The sequence below is a fragment of the Lepisma saccharinum genome, chromosome 26, assembly GCF_977018435.1.
Source record: "Lepisma saccharinum chromosome 26, izLepSacc3.1, whole genome shotgun sequence".
NCBI classification, from domain to species: domain Eukaryota; kingdom Metazoa; phylum Arthropoda; class Insecta; order Zygentoma; family Lepismatidae; genus Lepisma; species Lepisma saccharinum.
In genome coordinates, this window is record NC_139254.1 from 53,970,370 (window position 1) to 53,991,421 (window position 21,052).

The 21,052-nt window shown below is 40.4% G+C and overlaps 1 protein-coding gene across 1 annotated transcript in view; it reads left to right on the top strand.

Annotated features, from left to right (window-relative positions):
* The window catches only part of LOC145979813 (para-nitrobenzyl esterase-like), a 120,387-nt gene that overhangs the window by 59,938 nt on the left and 39,397 nt on the right, over window positions 1–21,052 (top strand). The window contains exon 5 of the mRNA XM_083112831.1: window positions 15,614–15,799. Coding sequence (XP_082968957.1) covers window positions 15,614–15,799 — 186 coding nt within the window. The remainder of the gene's footprint in view (window positions 1–15,613; window positions 15,800–21,052) is intronic.

The following is a 21,052-nucleotide window of genomic DNA, read 5'->3' on the forward strand; positions in this document are numbered from 1 at the left end:
TTTTTGTATGTGTGTGTGTGTGTGAGTGTAGAGATTTATGCGCTTATGTATGTGTGTAAACATTAAGGCATTGACTTGTTAAGAATGTTACATCAATAATACTGTCTCGGGAATGTTATGCTTTTTTTTTTCTCTATAAAAAAAAAGAAATTTGTGTTGATTGTTTGGTTAAAAAGAATTTTCTAATTATTTGTTTTGTCACAAGAATTGTTTGCATTCCAAATATTCCTAAGTGTTTGCATAAAGATTGATACATTTACAGCTATATATGTGCATTAACTTGTTAAGAATATTACATCAATAATACCGGCTCGGAAATATCATGTCCTCTTCCTCTATAGAAGGTCATATAAAATGTGCTAATTGGTTGGCTAAGGGGGATTTTCTGATTAGTAAATTGAGGTTATAAATACGTACGTATAAAGGTTTTGCTAATATGGAATGCTAAAGCTCAGTATTTGGCTCTCTCAGGGATTCGAATTCTATTAGGTTAAACAGCATAGAAAATTTCACAGCAAGACTTCTCATATTTACTGACGATATTCTTAACAACCTGTGTTGTGATTCCACTATAAACTGTATACAAAATATGCAGTTCCTAGAATAAGATGGACGAGGCTTATGAACCTCGACCTATACAACTTTGGCCTGTTTTGTTTTGTGGAAATGCTGTGAAATGCTGTCTGGTCTCGAAAATATTTGTTTGTCAAAGGGACACATGATCAATCTCGTCTCGTCTCGAATTTTTAAAAGCCTGTCCCGTCTCGTCCCGTGGGCAACACTAGCTCTGAGTACAGTTTTGTTCCAAAACAAAATGGCGCAAAATGTCCATGAGTATTTTTATTCATATTTCTTTCACATTGTATGTGCTTTTACTCTGTGGGTTTAGTACAGGTGGTATTACAAAATATACCCTGTGCTTTATCGACGGTTTTGTTTAGTTCTCGAGCCTAACATTGGGCACTCTGGATACATGTTTCTTTGGAACACGAGCGTCGTTTGTTAGCCATGCTTTCGAGTACTGCAAGGGCCTACATGTAAACTAATTGCACTCGATTTCCTAATGGGCAGAATTAGAGCACGTGATCATAAAATGCATGTTCAGCGTCTCCAACGTAGCTAATTTAGCACCCGAGACTAAATATGGCTGATAATTTTATTTCACATAAATAAGTGCGTGTTTTAATTTGAAATCCACCAAAAGTTGGTTTACGGATTTCAACACATGGTTATTTTGATACAGCGGTTGTGACGGATTTAACGTTGCGTTATTCTAATCGATTGCATTACAGGCGTCCGTCTGACTGCTACGTAGGAGAGACAGGTTCGATTCCCGGGGAGTGGGAATTTTTGCCTGCAATGTTGTTTTTTAAGTCCACTATGGCAAATGTGTCAATTAACTGAAATTGAACAATATTTTTTTATTTCTTCATAAATGTACATGAACGTACAAAAAACTTAGGAAATGGTGCACTGTTTTTTGTAAACATAAAGTAAAAAAGTAAAGTGTTTCCCTGTGCATAGCACCACGCCATGAAGGCGTATAGGGGGTGTGGGGGTAACGCCCCACACTTTTTTGATCCGGTCGTGAGTGGGGGTGATGTGATCAGCATCACGCCCCTGACCGCCTTTACCCCCCCCAGGGTTTCCCCCAGGTACCCATGTTATTCGACGCTGGGTGGGCGCCGGGGCCGCTTCCATTGTTAGAAAAGTCCCCGGATTTGAACCGGCCGGGGATCGAACCCGGGATCTTTAGCATGGTAGTCAGATGCGTTACCGACTGAGCCACCGCGGTAAACATGCAGTAAATTTTTTGATAAGTGATTTTAGCTTACTATATTTTTGTTTTTTTACTCCATCGATACCAGGGACAGTGTAGAAATATCCGTACAATTCCCTCCATACAATCGGTGATGTGACAAGAAGTTCTCTGGGGAACTTTCGCTGATAATCTACGAGGTGCGGCAATTAAATAACGAGACTGCGCACCTCCTGTCGCGTAGGATAGTGGGGGGGAGGTAGCTATTGATGTGTTGTTGATATTGAACCTTCACGCGCACCCACTGTTTGTTTCATGATTCTGAAACCTTTTTTTTATCTTTGCAGGCTTGCTTGAAGAGGACAGTGTTCTGTACTAGAGCCGGAATCATGGTGGATAATAAAGTTGAGCAGCGCATTAACATCAAATTTCTGGTGAAATTTTAAAAAACACCGACGGAATGTTGTGCAATGTTAAAAGAGGTGTATGGTGATAATGCTATGTCACGTGCGCGAGTGTTCGAATGGCACAAACAATTTTCAGAAGGGAGGGAGGAGGGTGAAGATGATGAACGTCGCGGCCGCCCTGTGAGTTCAAGAAAGGACGACAATGTTCAAAAAATTCATGAACTTGTGCGGAAAGACAGACGTCTGAGCATTCGGATGCTCGCAGACATGATGAACATTAACAAAGAGACAGTAAGACAAATTTTGCATGAGAATTTAAACATGAGAAAAGTGTGTGCAAAAATTGTTCCGAAAAACCTCTCTCAGGACCAAAAAGACAATCGAAAGATCATTTGCTGTGATGTCATGGAACGACTCAAAGCAGACCCAGAATTGCTAACACGTGTCATCACTTGTGATGAAACATGGATTTTCCAATATGATCCCGAGACCAAGCGTCAATCCATGCACTGGAAGACTCCCACATCGCAAGAATGAAAAAAGCACGAATGAGCAAGTCGAAACTGAAGGCAATGCTCATTGTTTTTTTTTGTTTTTTTCGATATCAGGGGTATCATCATGACTGAATGGGTGCCTCAGGGGTCAAACGGTGAATCAGACCTACTACAAAAAGACCAGATTTGTGGAAGAACGATGCATGGATCCTTCACCAGGACAATGCACCTGCCCATAATGCCCTTTCTGTGAAGCAATTTTTAGCCGCCAAGCGTATTCCTGTGCTCGACCATCCTCTGTATTCCCCAGACATGGACCCCTGTGACTATTTCTTCCCAAAAGTGAAAAGTGCATTGAAGGGAACACATTTTCACTCCGTGTAAGAGGTGAAACGAAAAACGGCAGAGTTGTTGAACAGTGTGATATTTGATGACCTACAGCATTGCTTTGAACAATGGAAGACACGTATGCAGCTGTGTATTGATAGGGGAGGGGAGTATATTGAAGGGGATACCAGTCAATTGTAACTTTCTTGCAATACATCACAGTTATGACACCAGTCTTGTTATTGAATTGCCACACCTCGTATACTCCGGCCGTTGTAGCAACCGGTGTCCATTCACAGCGCAGATCGGTTATTTTGACAAAATCCTGTTTCCCTGCTGGCTGCTTTGGGGAGGGAGATTTATAATGTTGCCGCTTCTTGCCCAAGCATTAGGCCTAATTGACCGCGAGTTCCTTAGTAGGTAAACGCGGCAACAGAGGGTCACTGCCATAAAGGCGGCCCCCGCGCCGCATATAAAGGCGGCGGGAATGTAGTGAAGACGAACGAAAAGAATGATTATATGGTAAGCGTCAGGGGTTGCAACGTTTAGAAAGTCGTTGATTTTGTTTCTATATTTTCCGTCGTTGGGTTTCCTCGTCATGTCGATCGTCGCGAATCCGAAATTGTCACTGTTCCAGCAAGAAGAGCAGCGTTCCGAAAATTGATTGATCAACAGGCCGTTGAGTTTAGATAACATGGAAGGTAGAAATTCGTGATCTGCCGTGCGGTGTACAGTCTCCATTGTTTGCTTTCGGAAACCAAAGAGATTCATTGTCCTGAAAACAACGTTGAAACGTTTCGGTAAACGTTCTTAAACGTTGAAACGTAGCGTAACGTAGCGTAGCCTTTCACGGTGTATGTTAACCTCACAAGCAGTGTTGCCAACTCGGGGCGAGGCTCGAATCATCATTTGAGGCTCGAATCATCATTTGAGGCTCGTCGGTGTTGCCAACCCACTCTACAAAAATTCTACTATATGATATTTTGAAGCTTTTTACGGTGTATGTTAACCTCACAAGCAGTGTTGCCAACTCGGGGCGAGGCTCGAATCATCATTTGAGCCTCGCCCCGAGTTGGCAACACTGCTTGTGAGGTTAACATACACCGTAAAAAGCTTCAAAATATCATATAGTAGAATTTTTGTAGAGTGGGTTGGCAACACCGACGAGCCTCAAATGATGATTCGAGCCTCAAATGATGATTCGAGCCTCGCCCCGAGTTGGCAACACTGCTTGTGAGGTTAACATACACCGTGAAAGGCTACGCTACGTTACGCTACGTTTCAACGTTTAAGAACGTTTACCGAAACGTTTCAACGTTGTTTTCAGGACAATGAATCTCTTTGGTTTCCGAAAGCAAACAATAGAGACTGTACACCGCACGGCAGATCACGAATTTCTACCTTCCATGTTATCTAAACTCAACGGCCTGTTGATCAATCAATTTTCGGAACGCTGCTCTTCTTGCTGGAACAGTGACAATTTCGGATTCGCGACGATCGACATGACGAGGAAACCCAACGACGGAAAATATAGAAACAAAATCAACGACTTTCTAAACGTTGCAACCCCTGACGCTTACCATATAATCATTCTTTTCGTTCGTCTTCACTACATTCCCGCCGCCTTTATATGCGGCGCGGGGGCCGCCTTTATGGCAGTGACCCTCTGTTGCCGCGTTTACCTACTAAGGAACTCGCGGTCAATTAGGCCTAATGCTTGGGCAAGAAGCGGCAACATTATAAATCTCCCTCCCCAAAGCAGCCAGCAGGGAAACAGGATTTTGTCAAAATAACCGATCTGCGCTGTGAATGGACACCGGTTGCTACAACGGCCGGAGTATACGAGGTGTGGCAATTCAATAACAAGACTGGTGTCATAACTGTGATGTATTGCAAGAAAGTTACAATTGACTGGTATCCCCTTCAATATACTCCCCTCCCCTATCAATACACAGCTGCATACGTGTCTTCCATTGTTCAAAGCAATGCTGTAGGTCATCAAATATCACACTGTTCAACAACTCTGCCGTTTTTCGTTTCACCTCTTACACGGAGTGAAAATGTGTTCCCTTCAATGCACTTTTCACTTTTGGGAAGAAATAGTCACAGGGGTCCATGTCTGGGGAATACAGAGGATGGTCGAGCACAGGAATACGCTTGGCGGCTAAAAATTGCTTCACAGAAAGGGCATTATGGGCAGGTGCATTGTCCTGGTGAAGGATCCATGCATCGTTCTTCCACAAATCTGGTCTTTTTGTAGTAGGTCTGATTCACCGTTTGACCCCTGAGGCACCCATTCAGTCATGATGATACCCCTGATATCGAAAAAAACAAAAAAAAACAATGAGCATTGCCTTCAGTTTCGACTTGCTCATTCGTGCTTTTTTCATTCTTGCGATGTGGGAGTCTTCCAGTGCATGGATTGACGCTTGGTCTCGGGATCATATTGGAAAATCCATGTTTCATCACAAGTGATGACACGTGTTAGCAATTCTGGGTCTGCTTTGAGTCGTTCCATGACATCACAGCAAATGATCTTTCGATTGTCTTTTTGGTCCTGAGAGAAGTTTTTCGGAACAATTTTTGCACACACTTTTCTCATGTTTAAATTCTCATGCAAAATTTGTCTTCCTGTCTCTTTGTTAATGTTCATCATGTCTGCGAGCATCCGAATGCTCAGACGTCTGTCTTTCCGCACAAGTTCATGAATTTTTTGAACATTGTCGTCCTTTCTTGAACTCACAGGGCGGCCGCGACGTTCATCATCTTCACCCTCCTCCCTCCCTTCTGAAAATTGTTTGTGCCATTCGAACACTCGCGCACGTGACATAGCATTATCACCATACACCTCTTTTAACATTGCACAACATTCCGTCGGTGTTTTTTAAAATTTCACCAGAAATTTGATGTTAATGCGCTGCTCAACTTTATTATCCACCATGATTCCGGCTCTAGTACAGAACACTGTCCTCTTCAAGCAAGCCTGCAAAGATAAAAAAAAGGTTTCAGAATCATGAAACAAACAGTGGGTGCGCGTGAAGGTTCAATATCAACAACACATCAATAGCTACCTCCCCCCACTATCCTACGCGACAGGAGGTGCGCAGTCTCGTTATTTAATTGCCGCACCTCGTAGATTATCAGCGAAAGTTCCCCAGAGAACTTCTTGTCACATCACCGATTGTATGGAGGGAATTGTACGGATATTTCTACACTGTCCCTGGTATCGATGGAGTAAAAAAACAAAAATATAGTAAGCTAAAATCACTTATCAAAAAATTTACTGCATGTTTACCGCGGTGGCTCAGTCGGTAACGCATCTGACTACCATGCTAAAGATCCCGGGTTCGATCCCCGGCCGGTTCAAATCCGGGGACTTTTCTAACAATGGAAGCGGCCCCGGCGCCCACCCAGCGTCGAATAACATGGGTACCTGGGGGAAACCCTGGGGGGGGTAAAGGCGGTCAGGGGCGTGATGCTGATCACATCACCCCCACTCACGACCGGATCAAAAAAGTGTGGGGCGTTACCCCCACACCCCCTATACGCCTTCATGGCGTGGTGCTATGCACAGGGAAACACTTTACTTTTTTACTTTATGTTTACAAAAAACAGTGCACCATTTCCTAAGTTTTTTGTACGTTCATGTACATTTATGAAGAAATAAAAAAATATTGTTCAATTTCAGTTAATTGACACATTTGCCATAGTGGACTTAAAAAACAACATTGCAGGCAAAAATTCCCACTCCCCGGGAATCGAACCTGTCTCTCCTACGTAGCAGTCAGACGGACGCCTGTAATGCAATCGATTAGAATAACGCAACGTTAAATCCGTCACAACCGCTGTATCAAAATAACCATGTGTTGAAATCCGTAAACCAACTTTTGGTGGATTTCAAATTAAAACACGCACTTATTTATGTGAAATAAAATTATCAGCCATATTTAGTCTCGGGTGCTAAATTAGCTACGTTGGAGACGCTGAACATGCATTTTATGATCACGTGCTCTAATTCTGCCCATTAGGAAATCGAGTGCAATTAGTTTACATGTAGGCCCTTGCAGTACTCGAAAGCATGGCTAACAAACGACGCTCGTGTTCCAAAGAAACATGTATCCAGAGTGCCCAATGTTAGGCTCGAGAACTAAACAAAACCGTCGATAAAGCACAGGGTATATTTTGTAATACCACCTGTACTAAACCCACAGAGTAAAAGCACATACAATGTGAAAGAAATATGAATAAAAATACTCATGGACATTTTGCGCCATTTTGTTTTGGAACAAAACTGTACTCAGAGCTAGTGTTGCCCACGGGACGAGACGGGACAGGCTTTTAAAAATTCGAGACGAGACGAGATTGATCATGTGTCCCTTTGACAAACAAATATTTTCGAGACCAGACAGCATTTCACAGCATTTCCACAAAACAAAACAGGCCAAAGTTGTATAGGTCGAGGTTCATAAGCCTCGTCCATCTTATTCTAGGAACTGCATATTTTGTATACAGTTTATAGTGGAATCACAACACAGGTTGTTAAGAATATCGTCAGTAAATATGAGAAGTCTTGCTGTGAAATTTTCTATGCTGTTTAACCTAATAGAATTCGAATCCCTGAGAGAGCCAAATACTGAGCTTTAGCATTCCATATTAGCAAAACCTTTATACGTACGTATTTATAACCTCAATTTACTAATCAGAAAATCCCCCTTAGCCAACCAATTAGCACATTTTATATGACCTTCTATAGAGGAAGAGGACATGATATTTCCGAGCCGGTATTATTGATGTAATATTCTTAACAAGTTAATGCACATATATAGCTGTAAATGTATCAATCTTTATGCAAACACTTAGGAATATTTGGAATGCAAACAATTCTTGTGACAAAACAAATAATTAGAAAATTCTTTTTAACCAAACAATCAACACAAATTTCTTTTTTTTTATAGAGAAAAAAAAAAGCATAACATTCCCGAGACAGTATTATTGATGTAACATTCTTAACAAGTCAATGCCTTAATGTTTACACACATACATAAGCGCATAAATCTCTACACTCACACACACACACACATACAAAAAATATTTGGAATAGAAAAAATTCTCAGAAAATTCCCCTTAGCCAAGCAAATCACCAGTTACATGACCCTCTCTCTCTTTTCTCTATAAAAAAAAAAGTTATAACATATCCAAGCTAAGGTCTAAATCACAAACCCTAACACCTTCTGTAAACAAACAGTCTCACCGATTCAATATATCACTCCGCGTCAGCTAATCCATGACCGCAATCATCTGCTGTTACACTCATAGTTCGCTGCACCTATTCATTTTATATAAGAGCCTCTGAATATGAGAACCCGCTCTCAAAACTTCAGACGAATATGTAGCCGCATACATTGTTACTCTCCCGGTCATTCTCTCTTTCATAACCCTTACAACTGCAGACACTGACACACCACTGCACTGGGATACCAACTTAGCCACTTCATTTACTGGTTTCTCAGGATACCACTGACAGAACGTTACATAAATATTGAGTAGAATCTGTTTCTCACCCCTTTTCATTCTTAACAGGTCGACGTCACATATACACACACGCACGCACACTCGGGGAATATTTGCAGAAGTTGACTTGTTCGCCGAGTTCAGATGTTTACTCATTGATGACTCCGTCGTTGTCGTCTATCAAAAAAAAAAACCTAAGTATTTTGCAAAAAATAAGAGTTATCGAAAAATCTCCCCTTGTCGATTTTTTTTGGTAACGTAGAATACGCGTAGAGAGGTCGGGTTTAGTATGTCGGTCGAGTCTCGGTGTCCTCTGTCCACCCATACCAAAATAAACATAGGTCGTCATAGAACCCAATTTTTTTTTTTCATCAATCGAAAATTTTCCAAGTCCAGCGTTAGCTAACCTAGCATACAACATACCTTACTAATTAATATGGATATTGTCACACATTCCTCTTATTTTATACTGTTGTAAATAGAAAAAATTATGTACGGTAAATGTTTTGTACATTATAGGGGGGGGGGGGGGAAATGCAAAATATCCTCCAATTTTAATTCAATCCACCTCTGAATCGATTTTTTACATATTCTCACGCCGGCACATATGTTCTATTTTGCTTCTTTTACTTGCCTTGCTTAATTAACTCTCGCTAATTAGCATTTTTTTGGAAGAAGTCAACTAGAACAACATATGGCGGTATGAGAAATATGCAAATTAAAGAATATTTTAGTAATATAAGGGCCCTAGCAATTAGCTTTGTCGACTAAGAGTACTCTTTTAAACGTCTTGAGCTAAATCGTATTACTACGCGAGGACGTTTAAAATGGTTGGGTGTTGAAAAAGTTTGACCTACATTATTTTTTACTCAGTCGTCATATAACATAAACACACGCAAACATTCACATGTGCTTTTTTATTTTGTGTTCGGTAAGTACAAGTATATTCTTACATAAATTATTGTTTAATTTAATAAATTGTAAACTCGGAGCCTGCTATACTAACACTCCTTCTGCTTCTGAGCGATAATACTATTGAAAGCAAATGTTGCGTGCATACGGAAATAACACAGAAAAAAAAAAGCGGATGGAAGCAATTTAAAATCAGTGGAGCAAGGTTAGTATTACGAGAACGTGAAAACATGTGCTTTCATTGTTGTCCGAATTCGCGGCAAACGTGGAGTTGAAGGGGAGAGCGGAGAGGCGCGACAGATGCACGTTTGAACTCGCTGTGACCCTGCGCTTGGCAGCCATATTCTAACATTTACTAATTAAACAATATAAAACTCAGTGATACTTTAACAGTTTATCGATAATACTGAATATAGAAAAATTGTAAATGATAAAGTAGCACGTTACATTTTTAATATAACTAGTAAATAGGTGGAAATCATTGTGATGTTTGTTTGGCGTCTACCTTCTGCTTCCGCACTGTGCGCCTGCGCCCCAGAGCGCTGTGGGTGAAGTTCGGGCTGGCACCTGGCGAGAAAAGTAACAACCGTACTACAAGGGGACACAGCCTAAGTTGTACAATTAGGTACAAATTGTTGTACAATTATTTCCCCCAGTGTATTTTGTTTAATATTTTATTTCAAATTCACTGTCAGAAACTAGTGTTGCCAGTTCCTGGATGTAGGTTTACCTACTCTGTTGGTTGTCACTGTCAAGCTTTCAGTATTCGTACAGCATAAAAAACCATAACCCCCCCTCTCAAAATATATACATTGTATACGCCAAGATGCTCAATAGCCTAGCAACACATCATGAAAAAACATGCCAAGAGGACCCAGTGGGTTTATAAGTCAGTGCTGCCAATTCCTATTTGTAGGTTAGCTTAGCCAGTGAAAGATCATATAGTGGAATTTTCTTCGGATGGGTAGGCAGCACCGACGAGGCTCAAATAATGATTCGAGCGTCAAATAATAATTCGAGCCTCAAATAATAATTCGAGCCTCGTGTTGCCAATTCCTATTTGTAGGTTAGCTTAGCCAGTGAAAGATCATATAGTGGAATTTTCTTCGGATGCGTTGCCAAATATAAACAGAGGGCAATAGGTCCCCCTCATAAAAAGCTACAGTAACACAGTGTCGCCAACTCTGTGCCCCCAACAGTGTTGGCAGACATAAAAAATACATGGGCCCCTCAGGCCCCTTTAAAAATTTACAGTGAACCCAGGTTGACAACACTGTCAGAAAATCCACGGCAGTGTTGTCAGACATAAACAGGGGGCCATAGACCCCCCTCATAAAAAACTACGACAACACAGAGTTTGCAACACTGGGCCCCCAACAGTGTTGGCAGACATAAAAAGCTACAGTAAAAGCCCACAGTGTTGCCAACTCTGTCAGAAAATCCACGGCAGTGTTGCCAGACATAAACAGAAAACCATAGACCCCCCTCATAAAAAAACTACAGTAACACAGAGTTGGCAACTCTGTGCCCCCAACAGTGTTGCCAGACAAAAAATACATGGGCCCCTCAGGTCCTTTGATGAAAATTTACAGTAAAAAAATCCAGTAGGTTAACAACACTGTCAAAAAATCTACGGCAGTGTTGCCAGACATAAACAGGAGGGCAATAGGTCCCCCTCATAAAAAGCTACAGTGGGCCCGCAGTGTTGCCAACTCTGCCCCCAACAGTGTTGCCAGACATAAAAAGTACATGGGCCCCTCAGGCCCTTTAATAAAAGTTTACAGTAAAAAACCTAGTAGGTTAACAACACTGTCAAAAAATCTACGGCAGTGTTGCCAGGCATAAAGAGTACATGGGCCCCTCAGGCCCTTTAATAAAAATTTACAGTAAAAAATCATCCTATCGTGTTTGATGCGATAGATGTTCTTGCCGGAGGAAATTTTGGCCTCTCCTTTATTCTCGGGATTCATGTCAAACTGCAGTTTGCCGGAGATGGGGAATTGGTAATAATTCAAGTTGTTGTTGAATATGTAGAAAATCTTGCCCACATCCTCGTCGTACTGGGTCAGGATGCTATTCAAGTGTATAATCAACAAACCGTTGAGTTTAGATAATAGGGAGGGTAACAGGTCCCAGCTCGCAGGTGGCGATGGTGCGCTTTGGGCGGATACCTCCATAGCCTGCTTCCTGAAGCCAAACAGGTTCATAGGCATTGTTATTTTATTTTATATTTAGCGATTCGTTTCGAGCCTCAAATAATAATTCGAGCCTCGTCAGTGCTGCCACTATTTGTAGGTTAGCTTAGCCTGTGAAAAATCATATAGTAGAATTTTTGTAGAGTGGGTAGGCAAATATAAAAAAGCCATAGACCCCCTCATAAAAAGCTACAATAACACAGTGTTGCCAACTCTGTCCTCAAATACATAAGGCTACAGTGGGCCCACAGGCCAACTCTGTCTACGGCAGTTGCCAGACAGGTGCATGGGCCCCTCAGGTCCTTTGATTACAGTGAACCCAACTCTGTCATACGGCAGTGTTACCAGACATAAAAAGCTACAGTGGGCCCACAGGCCAACTCCTACGGCAGTGTTGCCAGATGTAAACAGGGCCGGACCCCTCAGGTCCTTTGATTACAGTGAACCCAACTGTCTACGGCAGTATTGCCAGATGTAAACAGGGCAATAAACCCCCCTTATAAAAGGCTACAGTGGGCCCACAGTGTTGCCAACTCTGTCTACGGCAGTGTTGCCAGACATAAAAAGCTACAGTGGGCCCACAGTGTTGCCAACTCTGTCATACGGAAGTGTTGCCAGATGTAAACAGGGCTTAGACCCCCTTATAAAAGGCTACAGTGGGCCCATAGTGTTGTCAACTCTGCCCCTCAAAATATACATCATTTGGGGCTCAGTGGGCCCACAGTGTTGCCAACTCTGCCCTCAAATACATCATAAAAGGCTACAGTGTCAACTCTGTCCTCAAATACATCATAAAAAACTTCAAAATATCAGTTGGTGAAATTTTCGTGGGGTGAGTTGGCAACACTGAGCCCCACATGATGATTCGAGCCCCAAATGAGGGCTGTGAACCCGGGCACTGTACTACTAACATGCAAATACATAAATGTAAAGTATTCTAAGTACATGCAAATTAGTTATAAGTACGTGGAAATTAGTTCTAAGTACGTGAAAATTAGTTATAAGTACGTGCAAATTAATTGCGAATATTAAATAGCAACAGCCGTTATCGTATTTACCTTCTACTGTCCAAGTCCTTGCAAACATATCTGGAAAGCATCTAGACCACGTCACCTCAATCAGATAACTGAACAAATATAGTTCTTGATATATTTAGACAGAGGTTGCGGACTAGGGATTAGACCTACAGAGTAAACCGTCGGTTAAAGAAGAACTGAAATTTGGTCCTATCCGTAAATATGTCTCATTTTCACCGTTCAAAACCTAGTTTACAGCTGAAAGGATATGCCAGACTGTTATGTTGATTCTAAGAAAAAAATGAAGGATAGTAAATGGAGACAGAAAGAGATATAACTAACAAGAGACAGGAAGAAGATACATAGAAGGAGAGACATTTTAGGCTTTTTTTTTGTTATTTAGCGTCACTTTTCTTCTAGTTTTAATTAATCCTTATGATGAGGATGAGTGATGGAATTGATGACAATCCCAAAGAACATCCATGTACCGGGTTGCCAGAATTAAAGTTAGCCAACTCAGAACCCTCTGTAGCCTGTTTGAGGCATCGTAGAACTCTGAAATTTGGTGAATTCACTATGCAGACCATGGGGAAAGTGATGGCGATAAAAAAAGGTTCAATTTTCCGCCACCAGGTTGAAATGTGGCGCTGTACTTCCATGATGGGTTGTAATAATGACGTAAACTGCTCCAATTGGTTATTGATTTATTGCAATCTTGCAATAAACGAGAGATTATTTTCTCGCAACTTCCAGCCACTAACAAATGTCTATCCCATTAATAACTTAGCTAAATCATTTAACTTGATTATTTGTACAACCCATCATGGAACTACAGCGCCACATTTCAACCTGGTGGCAGAAAATTGAACTACCTTTTTTTAACCCCATGGTCTGCATAGTGAATTCACCAAATTTCAGAGTTCTACGATGCCTCAAACAGGTTACAGAGGGCTCTGAGTTGGGTAACTTTAATTCTGGCCACCAGGTATAGGGGACTGGAACAAGAAGCTGCAGTGGCGAGAGAGCGATGAAAAGTAGAGAGAGATAGAGAGAGAGAGAAGAAAGAAGAGGAAAAGCAGAGAGTATGGGACGTGAGAAGGAAAGGAAAAATAAATCGAACAATTCCCAGTATACTCGACCAGAATCGAACGATTCGACATATCCAGTTTAAAAAGTGAAAATCAGATTTGTATGTGTTCGACACTGATTGTCTTATTCGCTTCGAAAGGAGCAGTTCAAATTGCCAACTATGAACATTTATTACTACTAATGTCTTTTGTAAAAGTGTATTCCAATATAATGGATTGAATGTTACGTATTTGTAATGTACAGATGATGTGAATATCTTATGCTCTCCAATGTGCCATAAACTTCCAAATTAGACCCAATTCTTTTTGTAGATTTTTGAAAACTGTCATAAAGATTCACTATATTGAAAATATTCTTCAGTCGTATGCAAATTTTAATATATGTACTCCCTCCAGTAGCCTAGTTCAATACTGCAATGTGGTATAGCTGTGTTCAAGGTTGTATTTAGGGGGCCAGGGAGTCTAGACTCCCCCAGAAAGACTTAGCAAGTACTAAAATTGAATAATGTAAATATACTTGTTTAGCGCATGTTGGAGATTTATCTATAAAACTAACCACGATTGTTCTGTCTTTATATATTTTATATTCACATATGACTTCAATTGTTTGTGTATATCAAATACTTTAAGGAACCTGCACTCCCATTGGTTGATTCATTCTGAGCGCGGTGTCTTGTTACCGCCATATCTTTGCACTCTCCAGTTTTCAGTGTTCGTGGAGAAGCCACTCGGACAACAACCGGAAACCGTCGCGGACAATTATGGATAGCGTAAGCCTAACGTGGCTACGTTTCATTAGTGGCGTGTTATTGTGACACCAGTTGCAAACTTAGTGTAAACAGTTTTCCCTAGACAGGAGTGCAGGGAAGTGTGATTACGTGTTGTGTGTATAAATTATAATACGTAGTTATAGTTATCAGTGTGCACCTGTATTTTCTTTACAAGTCCCAAGAAGATAACGGTACGCTTACATTTAGATCCGGCCGACCAGGATCCACGTCCATTTTGGTCCTCATCGGGTAGGATTCATCGTTCATTATGGTCCTCTACGGACCGGATTTCGCGTACAGCACATGTTGTATAATCGACATACCCAAATATTTTAAACCATTCATTCACTCATTCAATCCGGGCTACTTTGATTACCAGGCATAGGCGGAGTTCTGGAGGGGCCAGGGGAAGCCTGCCTCCCAACTTAAAAAATACTAAAAAGATAACACATGTATAAGTTGAATTACTACATTTTTGTTATGAAGCCATACCGCAAATCTTGACATTTGGCATGATGGCATGTGCAGTAATTGCGCCGCAATAGCGGGTCTTAGACGATTTGATTGATGTGTACAGTTTGAAGAAAGAAAAACTTGAAATGACTTTGTGGTGAGTCTATAGTTACTGCTGAGGCATCAAAAAAACTTTCCAATGTAATTTTTCTAAAATTTCTGAAGCTTACTTATGTACCGTAACTTTTTTAAAGTAATACGAGTATTGTATCAATAAAAAATTAATGAAATGCAAAGTGCAATAATCGTACCGTTTTGCTTCTTTTAAAAATGAAAACCAATATACTAATTAATATTTGTTTACTTAAGCGAGGAAATTTAACTTTTTCAAATCTAAAAGGACTAAAACTCAGTTTTTAAGTTGTTGTTTTTTAATTTCCGGGGGAAGGTCTCCGGACCCCTTATAAGCTAGGGGATATTTAACAACCCTCAGGTACATCATAGCCTATGATTCTCCCAGAGTCTGCCCCTCCCCAAAGCAAAAGCTCAAACTCCGCCCATGTTACCAGGCGACAACATTACTACAAATACGCCTTCAAAGGGGCTACATTAATGTAGCTACATTCACTTAATGGAAATGCAGTCGGTGACGCTCAGTTATCATAAGCGTTTTCGTTGCAGGTTTTCTCTCGCTCCACACGGAGGAAGTTCCAGGGAACGCAGGGTTTCTGGATCAAGTCCTCGCCTTGCAGTGGGTGCAGAAGTACATCAGCAGCTTTGGAGGAAACTCTAATGACGTCACCTTGGTTGGAGAAGGGTCAGGGTCTACGAGTGCTCATCTGTTAATGGTCAGCCCTCTTGCAAAAGGTAAGTCCATTTAACGAAGTGCCACTGAACGTTTGGCCTGTTCATGTGGAGTTCGTGTTGCGTTCTGTTGTCCCTTCATCTATCTCGTCTTATCATCATTCATCCTCATCTTTGCGATTAGCCAAAAGTGATAGAAAAGCGAAGAAAAGTAAATCAATTTGCACACATGCACAGTGAAGGTTCCTTGCTTAATGTAATAGTCTCATAGTACCGTATACTTACTTTCTGTCACAAAATAGCTAAATTAAATGCAAGGAAATTTATTTGCCGTTGAAGATTGCAACGTGCCACCACTCGTAACTTCAGGGTATGGAGATCCGAATTGGCAACACACCGCTCCTTGCTCCGGATGGTCAGTTGGAAGCACGAGTTCTCACCCAGGGTTCGGGACTAAGACGATCCACCCTTCCTCCAGGAATGAAACCACCGAATTGCGACACGTGACAGTAAATAAAATTCAAATACTTTATAATTAAAATGTCCAAAATCTTTAATCACGAATCGCGCGCGTACATACTGATTCGCACAAGTTAAAATTATAATTTGTTGGGTCCTGCAGTCTCGTAGGCAGTGATAAGCAACTTATTTAACACGAGAGTCCGCGCACCGCCTTCACAGTTAATAGCAAGACCTCAACTGCTACCTCAAGCGCGAGGCGCAGCATAACAGATTGTTTTATCTTAGAATAATACAAACTCGTAACATAAAATAACACAAGAAAAACTGATAATTTATATAACACATCAATGTTAATTAGCGATAGTACGCTAAAGCTCAGGTTGGCAACAATTAAAAATGCCAACGTGGAAGTTTTTACATCCCCAAAAACACGTAGCGTGGTTCCCCCACTCCTAACATAAACAGCCAATAGGAAAACGATATTTTATTGAAAACGAGATAGAAATACTTTGCTATAATATTACAATATTAAACTATATAGAAATAACTAAACTGATTTTATCAAATAAATCATATTTGCTCTTGCACATAAAAATGATTAAATCAAGATTTAGTTTATAACGAAGACAAATTACTTTAATCTTGTACATTGTTGAACAAAAATCGATATTAAGAAGAAATGTATTTAACTTGTGCTTAAACAACAAAATTTGCGTGAAGGATAGTAATAATAATTTTTCTTGTATGTACGCATTGCTTGCATTATAGAATAATTTTCCTGTAGTTTACGGTTATTACAAGCATAAGAAAACAGTTTTTCTTTGTGACGTTTCAGGAGGACACACGCTCCCTTCATAAGACATTTATTTTCATTTTGACTAAAGATACAGTTATAACAATGGTTAGTAATTTTTTAAACAAAAAGAATCCGTTATATAATGGATGTTGTCAATGTTATATAACGGATTCTTTTTGTTTAAAAAATTACTAACCGTTGTTATAACTGTATCTTTAGTCAAAATGAAAATAAATGTCTTATGAAGGGAGCGTGTGTCCTCCTGAAACGTCACAAAGAAAAACTGTTTTCTTATGCTTGTAATAACCGTAAACTACAGGAAAATAAGGATAGTAATAATCCTAGCCATTTTGGATTTGAAAAACAATGAAAACGTTGCATATATTATTTGGGATAATTATTAGCCTATACATTCTGAATAAATGTTGCAAAAATACGCGAATAATATTATAACATAAGATAAAACACAAATATATACATGAATTATGAAAACAATTAAGTATAAATAATTTAATCCAAGTTCTTAACTTGAAAGTATACGAATAAGATAAATGCCAATATACGACTGAAATTTGCCTAACATGGCGGTCGTTACAAGATATTATAAACACATATAATTGTTCGGGATTTATCATATCGTAGTGGCTTTTCTAAACTATAGGGTGTTCCGTAGAGGACGCCGAATTTGAATCGAGTGCTATTGTTTTGTTTCGAGGTTGGCAGAGCTGTTCTTACCAATGTTGGTATCTGTTGTCATGGCGATTAATGTAGCCTCAATTGTTTTGACTCGTTTGTTGTGGTTACGATACAGAACAGTTTACGATTGAGCAACGTGTTCTTATTGTGAAGACATTTTACCAAAGTGGTGACCAGGAATGGCTGGCAAGGTCATGTGATCTTACACCCTGTGATTTCTTCTTATGGGGGTTTGTGAAATCACAGGTGTACGCCAGCAAACCACGAACCCTTTTGGAACTGAAAGCTGAAAATAATACGGGTGATTGGAGGCATCGGGACAGACATCTGCGAGAGGGTTATCAATAATTTTGTGGAGCGTATAAATGCATGCAGACTCAGTAGTGGTGGACATATGCCTGACATTGTCTTTCATACGCAAATGGGAGATGTTACTGCTTACATATATGTGAAATATAACTATTTTCATGATATTTTCCCTATTTTTATTTAATTTTCTAATTCGGCGTCCAATACGGAACACCCTTTAGATACATTTTCAAAGAACTGTCCTTTTTGAGACAAAGGTCCATGGCTTAAGCTTGTCGCGCACTGAGACGGAAAAAATCCGGTCGCCGGAAGCGACCGTTCTGTTCCGTTCTCAGTGCGCGAGGTCCTTTAGCCTACCGGACTTACCCGGAACAAATTTTCGTTATTTACCAGATCGCCGAGAGCACGTATAAACACGGAGTAACAATCCGCGTCACAGAGAGTCCGCAACAAGTTCGCCGATTTCGCTTCAGAGCCACCAGAATTCGCGAGGTCCAAGTCAGGGCTTATCGTGTCGTAGCCCTGATGGCTTGGCACTCGCTCATCTAGTCCCCGCAAAGGACTGCGATTAAGATACGGACACGACCAGATCAAAATTAAACAACGAAAATGAAATACGTTCATAGGCCCAACATCATCGTGTTTGAGAATGGCAGCGGAGCTTAAGACAGAAGGGAAGATGGAACTTACCCCGCCCGTGGCTAGAGGCGTAGAGAAAGTGTTCCTTTCCATCCCCTAGCTTCGCTCACACCTATTACCTCGGGGCGATAGAGACGGCAACTGGGAGATTGGTAAACACTTAATGAAACGACCGTGGCCTCGTTTCGCATATTTAATAGTAGGTACGAAATTACATAAGTGTGTAATTGGGTGGGTAATGTTTTGTTAGGATAAGATTTATTGTGTGTCGTGTACATTAGTGTTGATGAATGAGATGAGGGATGGACATTAACACGATTCTATGAATGTTAAGCAGGGTCTAGTATGTTATGTTTGAGATAGTGACAGTATTATTGGCTTTGAGATGTAAGTATTAATACTAGGAAGGGATATGAAAGAACGAGTGGTGCTTGATGCAGGGAGACTTGCAGGAGACCAGCAAGAGTTGGTCGGACTGGGATGAACATCGGTACGACGGTTGGTACCCGGGACATCATCAGGAAGGAAAGAAGTAGGGAGTTTTCCTGGGAAGTATCGGGTACTTTAGTATGTTCGGTAGTGGAAATATGGAGAATTGTATTCATAAATAATATTAATGTTAAACACTAACACATATTTACTTCCTACTATTACTAACCTTTATCTTAATCTTCTTTCCTTGTAGAATGATGTAAAACCAACTTTGTTCAGGAAAACCGAACAAATTTGGTTCTTCACACTGAGGCATTCATGCCAATGTGACAGTGAATTATTGTAATGAAAATGGAAAATAAAGGATGAATCAAAGAAAAGCGGGGGAATCGGTAAAATTCGCGGAACTGACGCCCCGGGTTAATTTTCAGGTACCAGGGCATAAGCACATACCTCCGAAAGTAGTTTCACTACTTTTTGATCCATCCGTATACATAAAATAATAATCTTTCTATTTGGAGGGATTGTAACCGGTGAGGCAATTACCACTCACTCACCTTCCTCAGCCGTAAATCCCGCCGTGTCGACTCCAGTTCGATAAGTCCAGTTGTACATTTTACGTTTGACAGCCGATGGTAGCAATGAGAGGCCTGAGACGTTGCGTCTCGCTCTTTTATACTCGGAGGTGTGTATGACCTCCGAGTTGACGCAACGCTCCTGCCAAGTTGGAGCACACGTACACTTCTCAACTTCTTATTTGACCGCCCCGAAAGAATTCTAAGTCCGAAAATCGTAAACTTAGCAACATTGCACTTCAGCGCCAGCTGAGAGTAGCCAACTTTGAGTTCGTCATTCAACTAGACGAAAAACGCTGCGGTGAAAGGATTCCAATTTCGCACATTCCATGAACTTATAAACTATCAATCGCTAATATAATACACACTGAAACTGAAATAGTAAATTGAAATAAGAATAAGAATGAGAATCGTGCGAAATTGTAACAATTCTGCGTGCTCGACTTGATATCACATACGTTTGAAACACTGAACAGGGGTTTTCTCCACCTGGAGTAAATCGCCATCAACTTTGAGTAGAAAGAGGCAAATTTCTGAGGAGTTTATGCGACATTTTATTTACAATGCCCTGCACAATATCGAACAGATCTAAAATAAATCATTTATTTCACGACTTGTGGAGAAAACATGCTGGAACACAGGAAGATCGATTTTATCATAAACATCTACGTGTTTGTAAGGGAATGTTGTCATTAAGTTAACGTAGAGCAGTTGGTTAGACGCTGGTATCCATATTTTTCAACATACTTGAAAGGTCGCGGGTTCAAATCCCACCCTCTATTTTTTTTGTGTGTGTGTGTGTGTGTGTGTGTGTGTGTGTGTGTGTGTGTGTGTGTGTGTGTGTGTGCTAAACAGAGACAATTGATATTTCAACACTGTAAAATATCCGATGCACACTTCAAGGGATGTCTCTTCTGCACATTTTCTCCCTAAGAAGGTTAATGCTTATTCAGTTGCTTGCCAGGATTTAAGGTTAAAACTTTTTGTATTTTAGCTATTCGTCATAAGCTGAGTTAACACACATTATGACTAATTTACATATAATATGTATGCATTCAGGATGCTGTAGGTAATGGTATTTAATCCTGGGTTCGAATCCTGGTCAGGCATGGGTGTTCTTTGTAAGTGTTCCTTCATCAATTTCATCATCCCATCACCCATTCTCATCTTCGCGATGAACCAAAAACGTCACAAAGGCGAAGTAAATTAAACCAAATCATCAATCAAGTAATGGAATTTAAGATAAGTATTGTGTACGCTCTTCACTCCACAACTAAAATATTAATTATTTCAAAATACTAACACACAAACACACACAATTATAATAGGAAATAATCCACTACATTGATGTATTGAATTTTTGTAACGAACGGGAGAGTTTAATGTATTCAATTCGCTAAGATTGGT